The 17,974-nt window shown below is 43.6% G+C and overlaps 1 protein-coding gene across 1 annotated transcript in view; it reads left to right on the top strand.

Moving 5' to 3' along the window:
• TTLL7 (tubulin tyrosine ligase like 7) overlaps positions 1–12,708 on the top strand; it is a 131,878-nt gene extending 119,170 nt beyond the window's left edge. Inside the window, exons 20-21 of the mRNA XM_075287036.1 lie at positions 9,460–9,636; positions 12,482–12,708. Coding sequence (XP_075143137.1) covers positions 9,460–9,636; positions 12,482–12,596 — 292 coding nt within the window. The 3' untranslated portion in view covers positions 12,597–12,708. The remainder of the gene's footprint in view (positions 1–9,459; positions 9,637–12,481) is intronic.
• The last annotated feature ends 5,266 nt before the right edge of the window (positions 12,709–17,974 follow it).

Consider the following 17,974-nt stretch of genomic DNA (forward strand, 5'->3'; position numbering starts at 1 on the left):
GATGTATTTGATGCCATTGATGGATGTCAGAACCTATCAGCACGTGTCCTTATTCTGTCATGAATTGAAATAATGGATTATAATTGAAAGCAAATGTATCAGTGGAATATACGGCGTCCTTCCTGTATACTGCTACCTGCCGTATACCAAACGGTGCAATAAAAAGGAGGTATTACTGTAATGTATGGCGTACCATAGTATCTGTAGTCTACTGCAGTCTCAATATCACCCCTATACTCCAGATTGTCTCTCCTCCTTCTCCCTGCAGTCTCTCTATCACCCCAATACTCCGGTCTGTCTCTACCCCTCCTCCGCACAGTCTCTATTACCCCAATACTCCGGTCTGTCTCTCTCCCTCCTCCCTGCAGTCTCTATCACCCCTATACTCCAGTCTGTCTCTCCTCCCCCTCCCTGCAGTCTCTCTATCATCTCTATACTCCAGTCTGTCTTTCCTCTTTCTCCCTACTGTCTATATCACCCCTATACTCTGGTCTGTCTCTCCTCCTCCTCCCCGCAGTCTCTATCACCCCAATACTCCGGTCTGTCTCTCCTCCTCCTCCCCGCAGTCTCTCTATCACCCCTATACTCCAGTCTGTCTCTCCTTCTTCTCCCTGCAGTCTATATCACCCCTATACTCCAGTCTGTCTATCCTCCTTCTCCCTACTGTCTATATCATCCCCAGCTCCAATCTGTCTCTCCCTGCTCTTTGCATTTTCTCTATCATCCCCTGTCCCCCCTGCTTCTGTACAGCCTTTTCTGTCTCTCCTCTTTCCCTCCTCTCATCACCTTTTTCTGTCTCTCTGTCTTACAATCTGGGGGTCTGTATACTTTGGTACATTGGCCACACCCTCATTGCTCAGAAGAGCTCATTTACATATTAACAACAACAGCGACATCTGGGTATTAGGTGCACTGATTCACAAGGGTAAAACTCCATTAAATTTAGAGGACCCTAACCTATCTATCTGTGGGGCTGGATTGTTATTCTGGGTTCTGGTGACAGACTCCCTTTAACAGATGTGCTATGTATTATATGTATTATCCCATGACACACATATGTTCTTATCTTCATGATATTTGTGCATCAAGAAAGCCATTTGTAACATTTGAATCACTTCTGTTGATCAGAAGATCGCTATATATTGTACTGCAGTGGCCACTAGAGGAGAAGTGTGGTATTACATGCTGACCATACAAATATATGGAAGGGCGGATGCAATTACTGGGTAGCAGCTTTATCTTCTGGCTCATAGAGGGGGATCTTAAGTTGGTCCCTTTTTATCTGTACACCCCAATATGGATAGTACCATCAATGTATTTTACAATATGTCCTGCTTCGAGTCAGCCTTCTTAGGAAAAAAAAATTTCGTAAAAGTTTTTGAGCATTTAATCTTCCATTTTGCTCTTGTCGGAGAGACCCGCTATTGCTATGGCTTTAAACCTCCAGGCAATTTGATTTTTTTTTTTTTTTTTTTTAGAAGAAAACTATTTACTTTAAGCATCTTTCCACTTGTTTGTGATGCTGGCGGCGTCCTCAGCGCTGGGAACATTTTCCAGCCTCCCATCTTGGCTGTCATGACATTTTTTCATTAGAGACTATTGGAAGTTGCCCAGAAAATTACCTTACTTATAGCAGAGCTGCATAATATTCAGCTTTTTTTTTTTTTTTGTGAAATTTTCCTTTCAATGACTCTCTTTGTAGAGTGATTTGGCAAATAGGCGGAAGGCTTTATTTTGGGGAATATTAAAGAATTGGCTTCTTATCAAAAGTAGAAGAAAAAAAATAATGCAGGGATCTATAGTCAGGCCTGAAGTCCGTTTTCGGAAGAAAAAAAACGAGATAAGTTCATCTTTTGGGCTTCGAAAAAAAAAAAAAACTGGAAAAATAAAATAAAATATTGTAATAAAAAATTGAATAAAAATGCCATAGCCTCGACTATTGAAATGCAGGACTAAATCACGTACGAGAGCGGCTTATTTCCAGCTATCAGCCAATGGCGGCACGGCGAAGGGGCATGTGTATCCGGACAAAAGTGTCTGACAGAGGAGATAGTTCTGTATTTTAAGTTTCTGATTGGATTATTAAGGGCTCAAAAACATCCTTCAGTCTAATGCTAAGAATCCAGGGCAGAGACGTACAATGCCCACAGCCTGATACAGTAATCCAAAGGGGAAATGCCAATCATAGTAAAGTACGTATTCAATGAATGAGCTAATAATCAGGGCTCCGGATAAGACTCTCGCCGCCGCCATCCTCGGAGACAGAGTGGAAGCTTCACCCCGAACGATCCTTTGTACATGGTTGTGAAATGCGCCAGCTCCTCGTCATCGACACTTTGTGCCACCGCTAAATCCGTGTTTAGATTGAGTTTAACATATTGACCTTTTATTTGTCTGGCAGATTTGGGTGTTTAATATTCGCCGCGCCAGGCCTGTCTTTATCTCGATGCTGATCATTGTACTGAACTCCAACCTCGAAAGAGTACCATCTGTCTTTTCTGTTAGGCTGGCTGTCAGCGCGCCAGCCTGCAGCTCATGTGCCACGGACAAGGTCACATCACAGCGAGCTGCCGAGGCCGTATCTGATCTGCGCTCGGCTATAGGTGACACTATTGACAGTGCAGGACCTGGAACCGCCCATGAAATGTGTCTAGGTGGAGATATCCTCTGGGCCCGGCAGAGGAATGGTTCTGGGGCCTACACTACATGTCTGTATATAGTTCACTTTTAAAGGGATTCTACCATTGAAATGAATTTTTTGGCGATCGCACGTCAGAATAGCCTTTAGAAAGGCTATTTGTCTCTTACCTTTAGACGTGATCTCTGCCGCGCCGTTCCTTAGAAATACCGTTTTTTTTTTTACCGGTATGCTAATTAGTTCTCTCTCAGAGATGGGGGCAGGCTCCAGCGCTGAAAATGCGATGGGGACATCCCCACTGCTGCTTGCGAACACGCTCCAGCGACGCCTCTATCTTCGGCTGGATCCTCCCCTTCTTTCGTCGTCTACCTTCAGCGTCACCTCCCACGCCTGCACAGTTGGCTCTGCCTGTGAGACACCAGCAGAGTCGAGTGGGCATGCCGGCCGGTGGCCGTTTTTGGGAGGCCGCTCCTGTATTGAACTACAAGAGCAAGAGCAGCCTCCCAAAAATGGCAGCCGGCATGCGCAGTCAGCTCTACTAGTGTCTGGCAGAGCCAACTGCGCAGGCGTGGGAGGTGACGCTGAAGGAACATGACAAAAGAAGGGGAGGATCCAGCCGAAGATAGAGGCGTCGCAGGATTGTGTTCTCGAGCAGCAGTGGGGACGCCCCCATCGCATTTTCAGAACTGGGGCCCGCCCCCATCGCTGCCAGAGAACTAATTTACATATCGGTAAAAAACGGTATTTCTAAGGAACGGCGCGGCGGAGATCACATTTAAAGGTAAGAGACGAATAGCCTTTCTAAAGACTATTCCGACGTGTGATCGCCAAAAAAATTAATTTCAATGGTAGAATCCCTTTAACTGCATCGTATTCTCTTTGAACGCACAAGACATATCTGCGGTGAGGGTTAATAAATTATTATTTGTGAATTAACCATTAGTAATACGTCCTTGATACTAAGCTACTCCTACATGGGTTAGTCTTTGCAAGGAATATGGGGCCCTTATTTTTTGTGGCCCACTGCAGGATCCCTTGGCATCTCGGTGGATCAGTCAGCCCGTGTATCTTGTACTTAGTAGCAGCAGATGATGAAGCCCTTTAATGGAAAGCCATGCCCCAAAGCCCATATATATATATATATATATATATATATATATATATATATCTGGAATTAACTGATTTTGATAGGTGCCAATATCATAAATTATTCTGGATTATTGAATGACAGAAGAAAAAAAACGAATGAACTTCTAAAGAAACTCAAAGAAGACAAGCCAAATTAAATCCTGAGCCTCCAGACTCGCTCTACGTGACAGATTATTAGGATTTTTGGATTTTCAGTTCTGGATTATGAAAAGATCACTTGTATGGGTAGAGAAATTTCTGTGCTATTTTTCAGGATAATCAGAATGAGTGGATACAGAATTGTACTGATAAGCCATAACATTAAAACTAGTTAAGGCAATCCTCTACCCTCCTAAAAAATGATTGGCGATACATTAAACATGTATAATGCAGTTATCTGGCGCCCACCATGTTGCTGCCACCGCTTTGTTTTCTGCATTTGGGTCCCTGTCAGTTCCTTGATGTAATGGCACGTTGCCTGTAAGTCCCAAACACTTCACGCTTGAGCCTTGTCTATGACCAGGTAATGGAGCAGGGGGTATCTGTGACTAACAGACAACGCTGCGGAGGAAGCCACTGGCCGTCATATCATGGAGTAGACAGGGAGTCAAGCGGAAACAGCGGCAGCAGTATGGCAGACATTGGGGAGGTAAACTATATAGATTTTTAATGTACAGCCATTTATTTTGGGAAGGGTTGAGGGTTGCGATAAGAGAATAATAGCTCCTGTCCAGATCTGGGATAGATTAGTGAGCAAGTGAATGGTCATTTCTTAAAGTTAAAGGCAGTGGAAATGGGCAAGAGTGAAGATCTGCACAAGGAACAAATTGGGATGACAACTGGGTCAGAGCATCTTCTAAACCTGAGGTACACATTGGTTAGTACCTAATAAAAGTGACCCAAGAAAGGACAACCGGTGACCACCAAAAGGAACATGTGTCCAAGGCTCATTGATGCATGTGGAGAGTGAAGGCCATCTTGTCTGCTACCACAGGCCCAGCTACTGTATCACCAAAATGTAATGGACACCATCAAAAGTCTTATGAAGTCTATGACTTGATGGGTCACAGTTGTTTGGGCAGCCCAGGCTGGACCTGCGCAATACACTGTTTACCAATAAGTATTTGGACACCTGCGGTAGAATAGAAAAACAACATTGCTTCCTATCCAATAGTTGGTAGACCCCAGCAGATGCTTCCTTATGGATGGTATTGAGCGATCATCGGATTCCTGGTGACACTCCTGGTGTATGTGAGCAATCGGTTGGGTGCGGTTTCTCTGGCCAGGACTCGTCGGTCTCTATCTCCCAGTTTCGGGGGTCTGCCGTCTTGGGGAACATTCCGACAATCACCGTTCACCTTCCACTTCGTAATCACATAAGCCACTTTTGATTTTGGGTAATTCAGTTTGCTTGCTATATCCCTTAAGGATCGACCATTTCTGTGGTACCCCACAATTACCCCTTTCTCAAAATCGGACAACTCTGCCCATTCGTGGCCTCTTGCATGTGACTAATGCCAATGCTGTTTCCTATTTAACAGCGTTAGGCGTGACGTACATCACGGCCGCAGATATCTTCATTGGCATGGGTGTCCAAATACTTATTGGTAGGCAGTGTATTAGGCAGGTGGCATCTGACATGCTTGACCTTTCCAAGGTGCATCAAAGATGTCTTTGGTATTGCCCTAGTGGGGGAAGATGTCATGGCAGGAGGACCATTGGTCAGTCCAAAGAGGGGAACAAACAACAATTTCCTGAATTCCCAAAATGGGAATTTTTTATTTCCCACTTCCATGTTTTCAGGAATATCTGACCATAGTGTTCTGGATTACTGGAATTTTCCTATATGATAAAATAATGTTATATTATCTTTCAAGATTAAAAATCCATCAACATTGTTTTCATCCCGTTTAATAAGACAAATGAGAACGCTATTGGAAAACAGATTTGAGCCTGACTTCTATCGCGCCCTGTATCACGAACGTATGGTCAAGGCTGTCCATTGGCGCAATATTTTTTAGCTCCCCCGCTGACGGCGCCTCCATCGATGATATGCGATGACTGTTTGTTCCAGAAGACATTTTGCCTTCCAGCAACAATCCCGTTATGATAGAACAGGCTCAGATCTACCCGGCTGATATCTTTTTTTTTTGTTTTATTTTACAAAGTATTTCCTTGGTTTTTGTTGACACACATCAAATAGAAAAGAAGCAAATTGATCCAGGGGGATGTCGGCGCGCACTTCCCTTCAATCAGAGTCATTTCGAGTACATAAATGTTCTTACACAAGTGAGATTTGGGAGCTGGTCAGGCAGTCAAAAGAAAATGGAAATCATTAAGTTTTCATTACACTAGAAACAGGCAGGAGTCACCAAATTTATTTACTTAAATTTTTTTTTTCTGTTCCTTTACGCTGGTTTGATCAGCGCTCGGCATCGGCCAATTGAATTTTCTCCGGTTACATATTTGTTATTAGTTTTACTGTGATTACGCTTTGCCGCGTTCCGAAGTTTATTTGGAATCAATCTGGATTTTCTCCCGTCATATTTTATAACTGGTAAAAGCTTTTGACAACAGCTCTCCATGTGATCGCTGGGAACAAGCGCCGCTTGCCGAGGTTTTGGGGACATGTGAATCATGAACTTGACGTATTTTAGGTTGTCTGCTTTAGAAAACCCATTTCGAATACTCTACTAGGCTGAGGCCCTTGTTGTGTTGCAGAAAGGCTACGTTTTTGTTGCAGATTTTGATGGGGTTTTTTTGAGCCAAAGCCAAGGGAGCCATCAACAGGAATGGGAAATATAGACACTCCCTCCCTCCCAGGCCCATTCATTTGGGCCTAATCTGGCATTCACTCGCAGCTACCTGTTTTTTTATCCGGAACCTGAGGCGGCCTTCTGCCTTGCCTCAAAAAACTACAGCTAGATCTGCAACAAAAAAAGTAGCTTTTCTGCAACCTGGAACTTTAGGCCGGGACCCCACGTGGTGTAAACACCGCAGTGTTTTACAGTTCCTGCAAATTGGATGGGATTCACTAGAATCCAAACCACACATTGCAGAAAAATGCACGCAATGGACATGCTGTGATTTCCAAAACTGTTCCGGTTTTGGAAATCAAGACGAGTCAATTACTGTATACCTATGGAAATGCTGGCAGTTTTCCTATAGCTATAATGGAAGCAGAAAGTCCGCAAAAGAAAATAACTGTGGCCGCCAAGTTTTCCGCTTTTTTGCTGCGACCTTAGTGAAATTTACATGTGGGCGGGTCTTCTATTTAGGGCACTCATCTATTAGCCAAAGCAGAAAACAGCTACAGAAGTTTCTTGCACTGGAGGACCCAGCAAATCCATGTATCAAATTGGACTGCCCATTAATTTAATTTTAAAATGGTGTAATACTTCATTTCTCCAGCGGGAGTGCTGCACTATTACTAATGATTATTGGCGCCAACAGTAGATTCCTTTATGATCAATTTTTCTTTTGGGAATTGGGTTTTTAAGAAACTTGGCTAAGAGTAGGAAATGGTATCAAATAAAAATGAACCATTACTTACCGTAATATCCCAGTTGCTTTATTAATGCTGCTACGGTGGTCCGTCACATCTAACCAATTATTGGCCTTAGAGAGGACACTTACATGTACTGAATATGGCGGCTGAGGTTAGTGATTGGCTCTGGCAGTCATGTGAAGGATGTAAGTGACTTCATTGCTGCAGGACCAGTGGGAGGTCTTACAGGTACAGGTTAGTTTTTTATTTTATGACCGTGCATGATCAATTTTGTTAAAATCCCAGACAACCCCTTTAACATTCTGCCTCCAGATAAAACAGTAACCTGAAAGGATCCCTTTAAATGGGACAGCCCATTAGATTCAATTGCAACTTTGTAATGCTTCTTTTCTCCTCTGGGGGTGCTGCAGGGAAAATGATTACCGTATTTTTCGGACTATAAGACGCACCGGACCATAAGATGCACTAAGGTTTTAGAGGAGGAAAATAGGGAAAAAAAAATTTTAAGGAAAAAAAATCGGTGAAGTATTTAATAACCTAATAATATAATATTTCACCAATGTAAATAGAACCGGGGGCTTTCGGACACAGGGATACCAAATGTGTATGTGTTTCACAGTAATGTTTTTGTTTTATATGTATTGTAGGGCTATGGGGGTGATTTGAACATATCTATCTATCTAATCTATCCTATCATCTGTCTATCTATCTATCTATCTATCTATCTATCTATCTATCTATCTATCTATCTGTCTGTCTATCTATCTATTCTATCTAATCTCATCCATGAATGGAAAGAGACACCCTGCAGTGAAGCTATGTAAGAAGAGAAAAAGGGGCGGGCCAGACGGGTGAAGGAGGTGTGGTTTTCTAAGCAAACTTGAAAACACACCTCTTTCACCCGTCTGGCTCGTCCCTCCTTCACTGCCTCTCAGATCTTGCTTCTGCAATGAAGCCACACAGGCAGGGAAGTAGGGGCGGGCCAGACGGGTGAAGGAGGCGTGGTTTCAAGCTTGCCGAGAAAACCACGCCTCCTCCTCCCGTTTGGCCCGCCCCTCCTTCCCTGTCTGTGTGGTTTCATTGCCGGAGCCAGATCTGAGAGGCAGTGAAGGAGGGGCGGGCCAGACGGGAGAAGGAGGCGTGGTTTTCTCGGCAAGCTTGAAACCACGCTTCCTTCACCTGTCTGGCCCGCCCCTACTTCCCTGCCTCTCAGATCTCGCTCCTGCAAAGACGCGACACAGACAGGGAAGGAGGGGCAGAGCAGGCAGGCACCGTGCTGCTCTTCTTTTCATTCGCACAGACGAGACACAGACGCTGCGCACGCTGCATTCGGACTATAAGACGCACACACATTTTCCTCCCATATTGGGAGGAAAAAAAGTGCGTCTTATAGTCCGAAAAATACTTGTTTGCTGGATTCCCAACTAACCACTAGTGATTACTGACACTCTATGATCAGATTTTTGGTGAGGAACTGCTTTTTAATAAACGGGTTTGTCAGGTTGTTAAATTGTCTTCATGTTTGATGGCCCGAATAGACAGATCTGGAACTAAACAGTCAAAGCTGGAAGTTGCATTGGCAGCCATATTGGTTATCACCCAACTTTTCCTGAAACCCTGGGGGTTCAGGACTGGTTATGACTCAGGGTCACGTGGTCAGAACCAGCACGTGGCCCCCAGGTTGCTCTTCTGTTTTTACCCCTGTGCTATGGGGTCTGACCTTACTATAGTCTGCCAGCACCCATAGCATAGGTAAGTATAGAGATAGGGAGGGGGTAGAGGGACACGGCGGCCATTGCTGGTTCCGATTCAGTGGGGTTGAAATCTGCCCACACGTCCCAAGTGCAGCATGGAAACCCCCCAGAGAAAGTAAGTACAGTAAGACTCCCTGGACAACCCCTTTAACAGCAGCCATATCAATGATCACCAAACTTTCCAAGGAACGGATAAAGGTAAGAAAAGCTTCCAAGTTTCTTATTTTAGGCGTAAATACTTGAATCATTTCTTACAGTCTCTCCATCTGTCGGCCTTTGGCTTGGTGTCTATAGGTCTCTTCCAGCAAATCCTAGAGAGGTCACATGTCACCTTTCCTACCCTTGCGCGGCTAACCCTTCTGTTTTGTTTAACGTTCTTATTTTGGCACTTGCGCCTGAGAACATGAGGTCATTTGTGTTTTCTTTGCCAGCAGCACCTCGTGGGAGACAATATTCAGCAAAAGCACCGAGGTCGTGACACCCGATCAGCTCCAGTGTTGTCATCGGCTGGTCCAGCTCTGCAAAAACTGCCTGCTAGTGGTTTACAAATATGCAACAGATTCTCGAGGCTCGGTGGCAGGCGCGAGTCCAGATGGGAGCGACACAAGGTATTGATTATAACCCCAAATATCTCCCCCAGTAAATTCTGCAGCAGTCTAGGCCCCTGTAATGGAAATACCTAGCTCCGATGCTGGCGCATGGACCGCACTGTCTTGAGGATCTCGTCTCTCAGGACCCCGGGAAACATATGTTTAAATAATCTTCCAGATATCTGCACCGCGGCCGACAAACCACCGCCTGGAAAGACATCGCAGTTTCCTCCCCAAAGTGAAAAACAATGCAAGATGAGCAGTTAGGATGTTTCCTCCCTAATAAAATACATTTTATATTTTTGTAAAAAAAAATAAAAAATCAAGCATGGGAGACCCTTATGTCCAGAGCTGTAAGTCATACGGTGCTAATGGGAAACAGATATGTACTAAATCTACATTCCAGGAAGATCTTGTTATCCCTCCAGACACAGGGCGAGTTCTGGCACTCTCACTGTCACTAGGGGGCAGTATTACATGCTTTACTATTGATCTTTTTATAGCACTCCGGTGTTACCCCTGGAATAATCAATGCAAATTAGATTCTATGGCAAATTGGTGGGTGAGTGTGATAGATAGATAAAAGAGATAGATAGATAGAGAGAAATAGATAGATAAATAGATATATAGGAGATAGGTAGATATATAGATAGATAGATAGATAGATAGATAGATAGGAGATAGATAGATAGATAGATAGATAGATAGATAGATAGATATGAGATAGATGATAGATAGATAGGCATCATTTCTATCCATTTTTTTTGCATTAGTTAGATAGAAGATAGATAGATAGATAGATAGGAGATAGATAATAGATAGATAGATAGATAGATAGATAGATAGATAGATAGATAGGAGATAGATGATAGATAGATAGATAGATAGATAGATAGATAGATAGATAGATAGATAGATAGGCATCATTTCTATCCATTTCTTTTGCATTAGTTAGATAGAAGATAGATAGATAGATAGATAGATAGGAGATAGATAATAGATAGATAGATAGATAGATAGATAGATAGATAGATGGATAGATAGAGAGATAGATAGATAGATGATAGATAGATAGATAGATAGATAGATAGATAGATAGATAGATAGATAATGGATAGATAGATAGATGATAGATAGATAGATGATGGATGGATAGATAGATAATAGATAGATAGATAGATAGATAATAGATAGATGGATAGATAGATAGATAGATAGATAGATAGATGGTTAGAGAGATAGATAATAGATAGATAGATAGATAGATAGATAGATAATAGATAGAAGATGGATGGATAGAGAGATAGATAGATAGATAGATAGATAGATAATAGATAGATAGGCATCATTTCTGTTCACATATAAGGGCCTGTTTTGTATTATCTCCAACCTGGCGGTGAAAGCGAGTATGAATTGCGAGCCTATGCAGTGGTTGTGGAACTAGAACTCCCAGCATTGCCATGTACCTATTTCTGTCCTGTCGCTCAGTCCGGCTCTCTGTCTCGCTCCGTCTTGTCTGAAGATTCCACGAATACCGCCGTCTCATTCACAGCAGTTTGGAGCGTTGCAGTCAGCACATACCTGCGTCTCGGCCATTATCCACACGTGTCATTCCGCCTCTCTTATCTTTATGTTATTAGATAAACACCTCATTTCAAGGGAACACGAAAATGGTTGATTCTGAGTAGATCCTTACAAACAAGAGGGGGGAAAACTGGAAAAACATTTCTGAAGTAATTGGAGCCTGTGGCGTGTCAGCATAAAAGTCAATTGTGTGTGTAATACTCCAATTGAGTGTGAAGTGGTTAGTGCGAGCCGAGCGATTGTGCACAGATATGAGAATATGCCTATGAAGAAACCAACACTGTATATGTGTGTTACCTGAGACGCGCGCATGATGTGTCAGTATTTACTGCTTTCATAAAATCTGTCATATTTCTGTCTCGTAGCAGATGCAACAGAGCTGAGCTGGTTCTGTATCTATGTCAAGCCCGTGTGCACCAAGATAACGTAGTAGGGCTGGTGGCGTCCAAGCTATGACTGGCAGCTGCGGCTCGGAGACCACCCAGTAGGGTTATAGTACTTGGTGTCCCACCATAAATAACTCATTGTGATTTCTCAGTCTGTGCCAAGCTGTACATCCATTGGCATAGCTATAATAAGTGGTGCAGAGGTAGCAGTCACTACTGTACCTTGAGGGGGGCCCCAAAGGCCCTTTGCGAAATATAATATAACACTATTCTAAATGGTAAGTTCCCCATTACAGATTTTGCATTGGGACCCCATACACCTCTGTGCACATCTATACACTCAGCTCTGCTACATTTCTATAAGATTTACTTGCTTATGGCTACTGTAAGGGTCGTCACTCAGCTTTCCTAGAGTCTTGAAATGTAAATCATGGCAGTATCTTGGCATGAGGAAGTACAGTTGTCTTGGAAAGATGGGTGACTACTATATTAAGTGAACATTCCACCCAGCTTTTCCTTCAGTGCTGCTACATCTTATACGCTCAGCTCTGCTACATTTCTATCCCATTGGCTTGCTTATGGCTGGTGTTTGAGAAGTGAATCTGCTACCATAGCGGCTCTATGGAGATATCACTCAGCTTTCCTAGTCTCCAGTAGTAACGTGGCATTAGGAGGCACAATTGCAGTTCAGAAGTCTGGGAAAGCTGGGTGAAAACCCCTGTTAGATTACTTGAAGAAAGAGCTGGATATCATTTCTTATCAGCATAGCGGAAAAGCTGAGTGACATCCCTTGGAGTAGTAATATTGTCCGTGGAGTTGTCACCCAACTTTCCCAGAAACCGATATTGTAGAGGTCTACGTTATTCCTGTCACTGACTCCTCTCTCCTTGCAGGTACTTACTGCCGGTGGTCCCTCAGTTCAGCATTAAGATGGCGTCTTCCAGCTTGGGCTCGTCCGGACTGCCACGTTCCAGCTTTGTGTTTACCTCTCGACTCACCCAATACTGAAAAAATCCGGAATGTCGTCCTTTCCTTTTTATTTCTTGCCCTGTAAATAATAGCGTTATAATTTTTTTCGACTTATTTCGTATGGTGCTAAAGCACAGCTATCACGCAGCACCTATGGCGAATTACTGATCACGTAGAGCGGATGTTGTAAACCAGCGGGCTTCTACCTGGGGAACTACAGCACCCAGCTTTCCCTGACATCAGGACAGGAGTTGTAGTAGGACAACAGCTAGAGAGTTGTAGGCCGAAGCCTGCTGTTGTCAACTGCAACAGATCCTTGAATGTCTAGATACCGAATTAGTTTACTAGGCAGCGCCTCTTGCCGCGTGTAAAACGTAGAATGCTAACTTATTTTGCTCGTATAAGGAATGACGTGCTATGTAATATTATATATTGCCTTTCAATCGAACAGATAACAAAGTGCACCCGTCGCCTACGCGTGGAACCGGACGCCATGCTGTGTGCTGTGGTCAGTTCACTGACTGACTTCAGTATTGACAGTCACAAGATGGCCGCCGTCACCTTAAGGAAGTGCCAGGTGCACTTTACCATGCTGAAAAAAAAAGCCTAAAGTAGATAAGTAGCATAAATCGTAATGAAAATAGGATTATTACTGCAGCCACCTAGGAGGATACACAGTGATCAGCCACATAGTACTGTCTACAGTCCATGCCACATATATAAGAAGGCCTTAGGCTTTGGTTGAAAGGAGTTGTCCAGGCCCAAATTGATACAGGATAGGTCATCTGTATGTGATGTGTGGGGGTCTGACACCTGAACCCTGCACAGATCAGCGGGTCCTAAAGCCTTCGGACAGGGGGCGCGTGCAGCACCACTTCTATTCAAGTAATACGAGCAGCGCCACAGTTTCGCAGAACTATCACTATGTAGTATACGGGCCTGCTGGACCGCTGCTAAGACCTGAATAGGAGTGGCACCGCACACGCTCCCGTCCTCTTGCAGAGGGTGCTGGACTCCGACAGATCACATACAAATGATCTATTCTGTGGATTGGTTGTCCCTATGAAAAATCAATATGGGGCTTGAAAACCCCTTTAAGTGAAAGCAGGAATCTGGATTCTATGGCCGGCTTCTGCGATCCGATAAGCTCCCAATGGCAGACAATCAGACGTCATCTGGCATTTTTGGAAAATAGACACATTGACTTGATTGGTCGCCATTGGAAACTGCTTCACATTTGCTTTGAGCTCTCCCATAAGATAGATCTTACCCATTCTAAAATTGTATTTATGAATTCTGACCATCCTCCTTCCATAAAAATTACTATAAATGCCCGATACGAGTCCTATGGATACATTCAGTGTATGCCCTATGGATACATTCAGTGTATGTCATATGGATATATTCAGTGTATGTCATATGGATATATTCAGTGTATGCCCAATGGATACATTCTGTGTATTCCCTATGGATACATTCTGTGTATTCCCTATGGATACATTCTGTGTATTCCTTATGGATACATTCTGTATATGCCCTATGGATACATTCTGTGTATTCCTTATGGATACATTCTGTATATGCCCTATGGATACATTCTGTGTATTCCCTATGGATACATTCAGTGTATGCCCTATGGATACATTCTGTGTATTCCCTATGGATACTTTCAGTGTATGCCCTATGGATACATTCTGTATATGCCCTATGGATACATTCAAAATATTCCCTATGGATACATTCTGTGTATTCCCTATGGATATATTCAGGGTATGTCGTATGGATACATTCAGTGTATGACGTATGGATACATTCAGTGTATGTCGTATGGATACATTCAGTGTATGTCGTATGGATACATTCTGTGTATTCCCTATGGATACATTCTGTGTATGCCCTATGGATACATTCTTTGTATTCCCTGTGGATACATTTTGTGTATTCCCTATGGATACACTCAGTGTATGTCGTATGGATACATTCTGTATATGCCCTATCGTTATATTCAGTGTATGCCTTATGGATACATTTTGTGTATTCCCTATGGATATATTCAGGGTATGTCGTATGGATACATTCAGTGTATGACGTATGGATACATTCAGTGTATGTCGTATGGATACATTCAGTGTATGACGTATGGATACATTCAGTGTATGTCGTATGGATACATTCAGTGTATGTCGTATGGATACATTCAGTGTATGTCGTATGGATACATTCAGTGTATGTCGTATGGATACATTCAGTGTATGACGTATGGATACATTCAGTGTATGTCGTATGGATACATTCAGTGTATGTCGTATGGATACATGCATTCGGAGCTGTTCCTAGCATTTACACCAGATATAGGGTTCAAACATAATGTAAAAAGCATCTTACAAATGCAATCCAAGAAAATGTTTTACTTTTCTTCCATTGGTAGACTTCGTCATGTTAAAGCTTTTCTTACCAGTCACCATATTGCAGAATTACCCCTACATTTTAAAGAATTCTGGTGTCAAAAAGTCACAAAATAGAGATTTGCATTTATCAGATTTATCATATGCAACTTTTCAAAGAAATTGGCGAGATCTCACTCTAGTGAGTGGGTGGCGTGAGAAGTTCAGAAGCATCTTAGGGCAGAAGTGTTAGACTTAATAATGTGCCATATTTTTCCCAGTGGGAGGAGGTGGTATAAATCCCTCTGTGGCAGTTTTCTGGCGTACAGGGATGGATGATATTGCGGTTTACATTTGGCCCCTTTTTTGCATCAAACATACGCTGCAACCCCCATTCTGTGCCTCGCTCGCCACATTATGTGAATGGGGAGCTGCCTGACTTATTCATTAGGACTCACGCCATGCTGGCACACGGGTGTAAGACCTATTTATGAAGAGGTTGGAGCCTGTCGGGGCCTTTAAGACTGGTGTACGATATGCCAGTCTTAAAGGGGCTTAAACAGGAAGTTGTAATTTACTTACATGGTCTGGGGATCGCTGATGATGGACCCCAGGATTGTCGCCACATCACGAACATCAGAGCATACGATCTAAGACAGCGTTCCACCCCCTGGATCACTCTGCCCCCTCCTCCTTTGATCTCACTATAAAAACATGGAAGACCAACGAATTCCTTATATCTCTGCTATTTTGATTTACTGTATAAACAGAGTATCTAACTCTGTAACTTAGAGATTTTGAATTAGAGAGGGCGCCGTTGCAACCACTAAACAGCTCCACAGTCAGTAGCTTGCCAAATTTACACCTCTGTGATACTTCAGAAAGAGGTGAAAGATCACATGACACATTGCTCAATAACCCCACCCCCTAGGAAGCAGGAAGTGCTCAGCAGGGGCGGGGCTCATTTTTTCAGATGATCTTATTGGTGTTTAAAGAGTCACTTGTGCGAAACCTGTAGTTGAGTTTTGATAAGACATTCTACAGAAACAGTTCTTAAAGGAGACTGTACTGGTGACAGATCACCTTTAAGGCCATAATTGGATTCTTAATAGTCTTCATTTGTATTTGCTTTTTTTTTTATCTCAGGAAACTCATTGCTGATGTTGATTCTAAAATTGCTAATTCATGTGTGAGAGATTTTTCAGCCCCTTGAGACGGCCATTTTGAGGACTGGGCCAGTGTTTTAGAGAAATACTGATTTGGCTAACAAAATGGCTTCTAGTTTGGGCTGGGAAAACACTTTAATGCATCATACGCATGTAAAAGCTGCAAGCACAGGGCCTGTTTGACACATGGCCGCACATTACGGGGCTGCAGGTGCTTTGTGGGCCACCTTATGGGGTACCCGAATGGTATAATACTCTCCTGGAGAGAGACGGGGCAACAGCTTTGTAGTATAGGGGCACCATTTTTTTTTCTAGAAATAGGGCACAGGGGGCAGGTCAGGGGCATATAGGTAGAAACCTGATAAGTAATATGAAGGCACCTGCTATGGGCTTAAGGCCGGGTGGGCAGCTGAGGTGTTGCCCATAGGTGTGCCCAGATTTGCAAACTCTCTGTGACCCAATATGACTATAGCAGGTTTTAGGCATCTTAAAGGGATTGTCCCTCAATGATCAGAATAGGTGACAAATGCCTGATGACAGGGAGCCCCACCGATCGGTAGGATAGGCGCCCCCAGCCCTCTGTTACCGGGCTGAGCAGAACTTTACATGGTGCAGGCATTGAGCTTACATACTGTCACTCCATTGAAGGGGGTTACCTGGGGTATAATAGTTTAGCAGTGCCCTGGTTAAGCTTTAGTACTAATATGCACCCTGGTCCTTGAAGCCCTGCTTGGTACCTGTGCGGAGGACAGCTGGGGAGGCCGAAATTCTTGTTCCCCCGTCTCCTCTGCTGGCGTGCAGACTCGCCGCCACAGGATTGACTCCTCTCTACACATTGGGGCAGATTTATATAGCCTAGTGTTTACAACGCGAGTCTTCATATCTACTGGAGGAAGGTGCGCCTGGTTTATGAAGAGGCGTACCCTCCACCTACACTGAAACGTATGCCAGGTTGCGGTTGGCATAGATTTCAGGGATCATTTATGCAAGTCAGTCCATCAGGCCCATGGACTGTGAAAAGAACAGCAGCGTGTGGTCTCTCGTATGTACTCTCTGTAGTCCAAGCAGTGGCGCCCCCTGTGATCAGACAGTCATCACCTATTCTGTGGTCATAATAAATGTTAAAGGGGTTGTCCAGGAGCGGAGAGGTGTAAAATAGAAAATAAACCACGTTCCCCATGTTGACCTCTACCAGTGTCTATTCCTGGATCCCGTTCATCCTTATGTGAATGTGGAGACTTAGTGGTCGCTGGCAAGGAACCGTTGACATGTGAGTAACGTCACTGGTCTTGAGGCTAAGGACTTCCAGCATCCAGGCACTGGCGGGAGGTCGAACAGACAATGGAGCACAGGTATGCAGGACAGGTATGTTTTATTTTTTATCATTTTACTGCTCCCTTAGCCTTCACAAGGGTTGCTCCAATTCCTGGACACCCCCTTTAATTTTGTAAAAACCCCTTTAACGATCCACTTGCTCTGCCATAGCATACCAGATATATCCAGTTTGCGTCCATCCTCCCCCATCATAAGCCCAGCGGGTCCACACACTCTCACATGTTGTTTCAGACTGTGCCAATTAATACATGCCAGAGCAATATCAGCTGGCGCTGTGATTTATGTTCTCGTACTGCGGTTTTCTGTTCCGTGTGGTCTCTCGTATGTACAGTAGATGAGTTTTACTAATGAGCCTAATGTCTACCGCGCTCATTTGCATTTTGTGTTTAGTTCTTAAGACATCGTTAAGGTATTTTTAATTGCGGAGCGCGTCCATCGTACTGTAAACATCCCCCCGTTGTCGTAACGCGCATAGGAATGGAAATTGTGACATTTGGTACCTCAGTCATTTGTTAACAGGGTTCTCATGTAG

The sequence above is a fragment of the Leptodactylus fuscus genome, chromosome 9, assembly GCF_031893055.1.
Source record: "Leptodactylus fuscus isolate aLepFus1 chromosome 9, aLepFus1.hap2, whole genome shotgun sequence".
Taxonomy (NCBI): Eukaryota; Metazoa; Chordata; class Amphibia; order Anura; family Leptodactylidae; genus Leptodactylus; species Leptodactylus fuscus.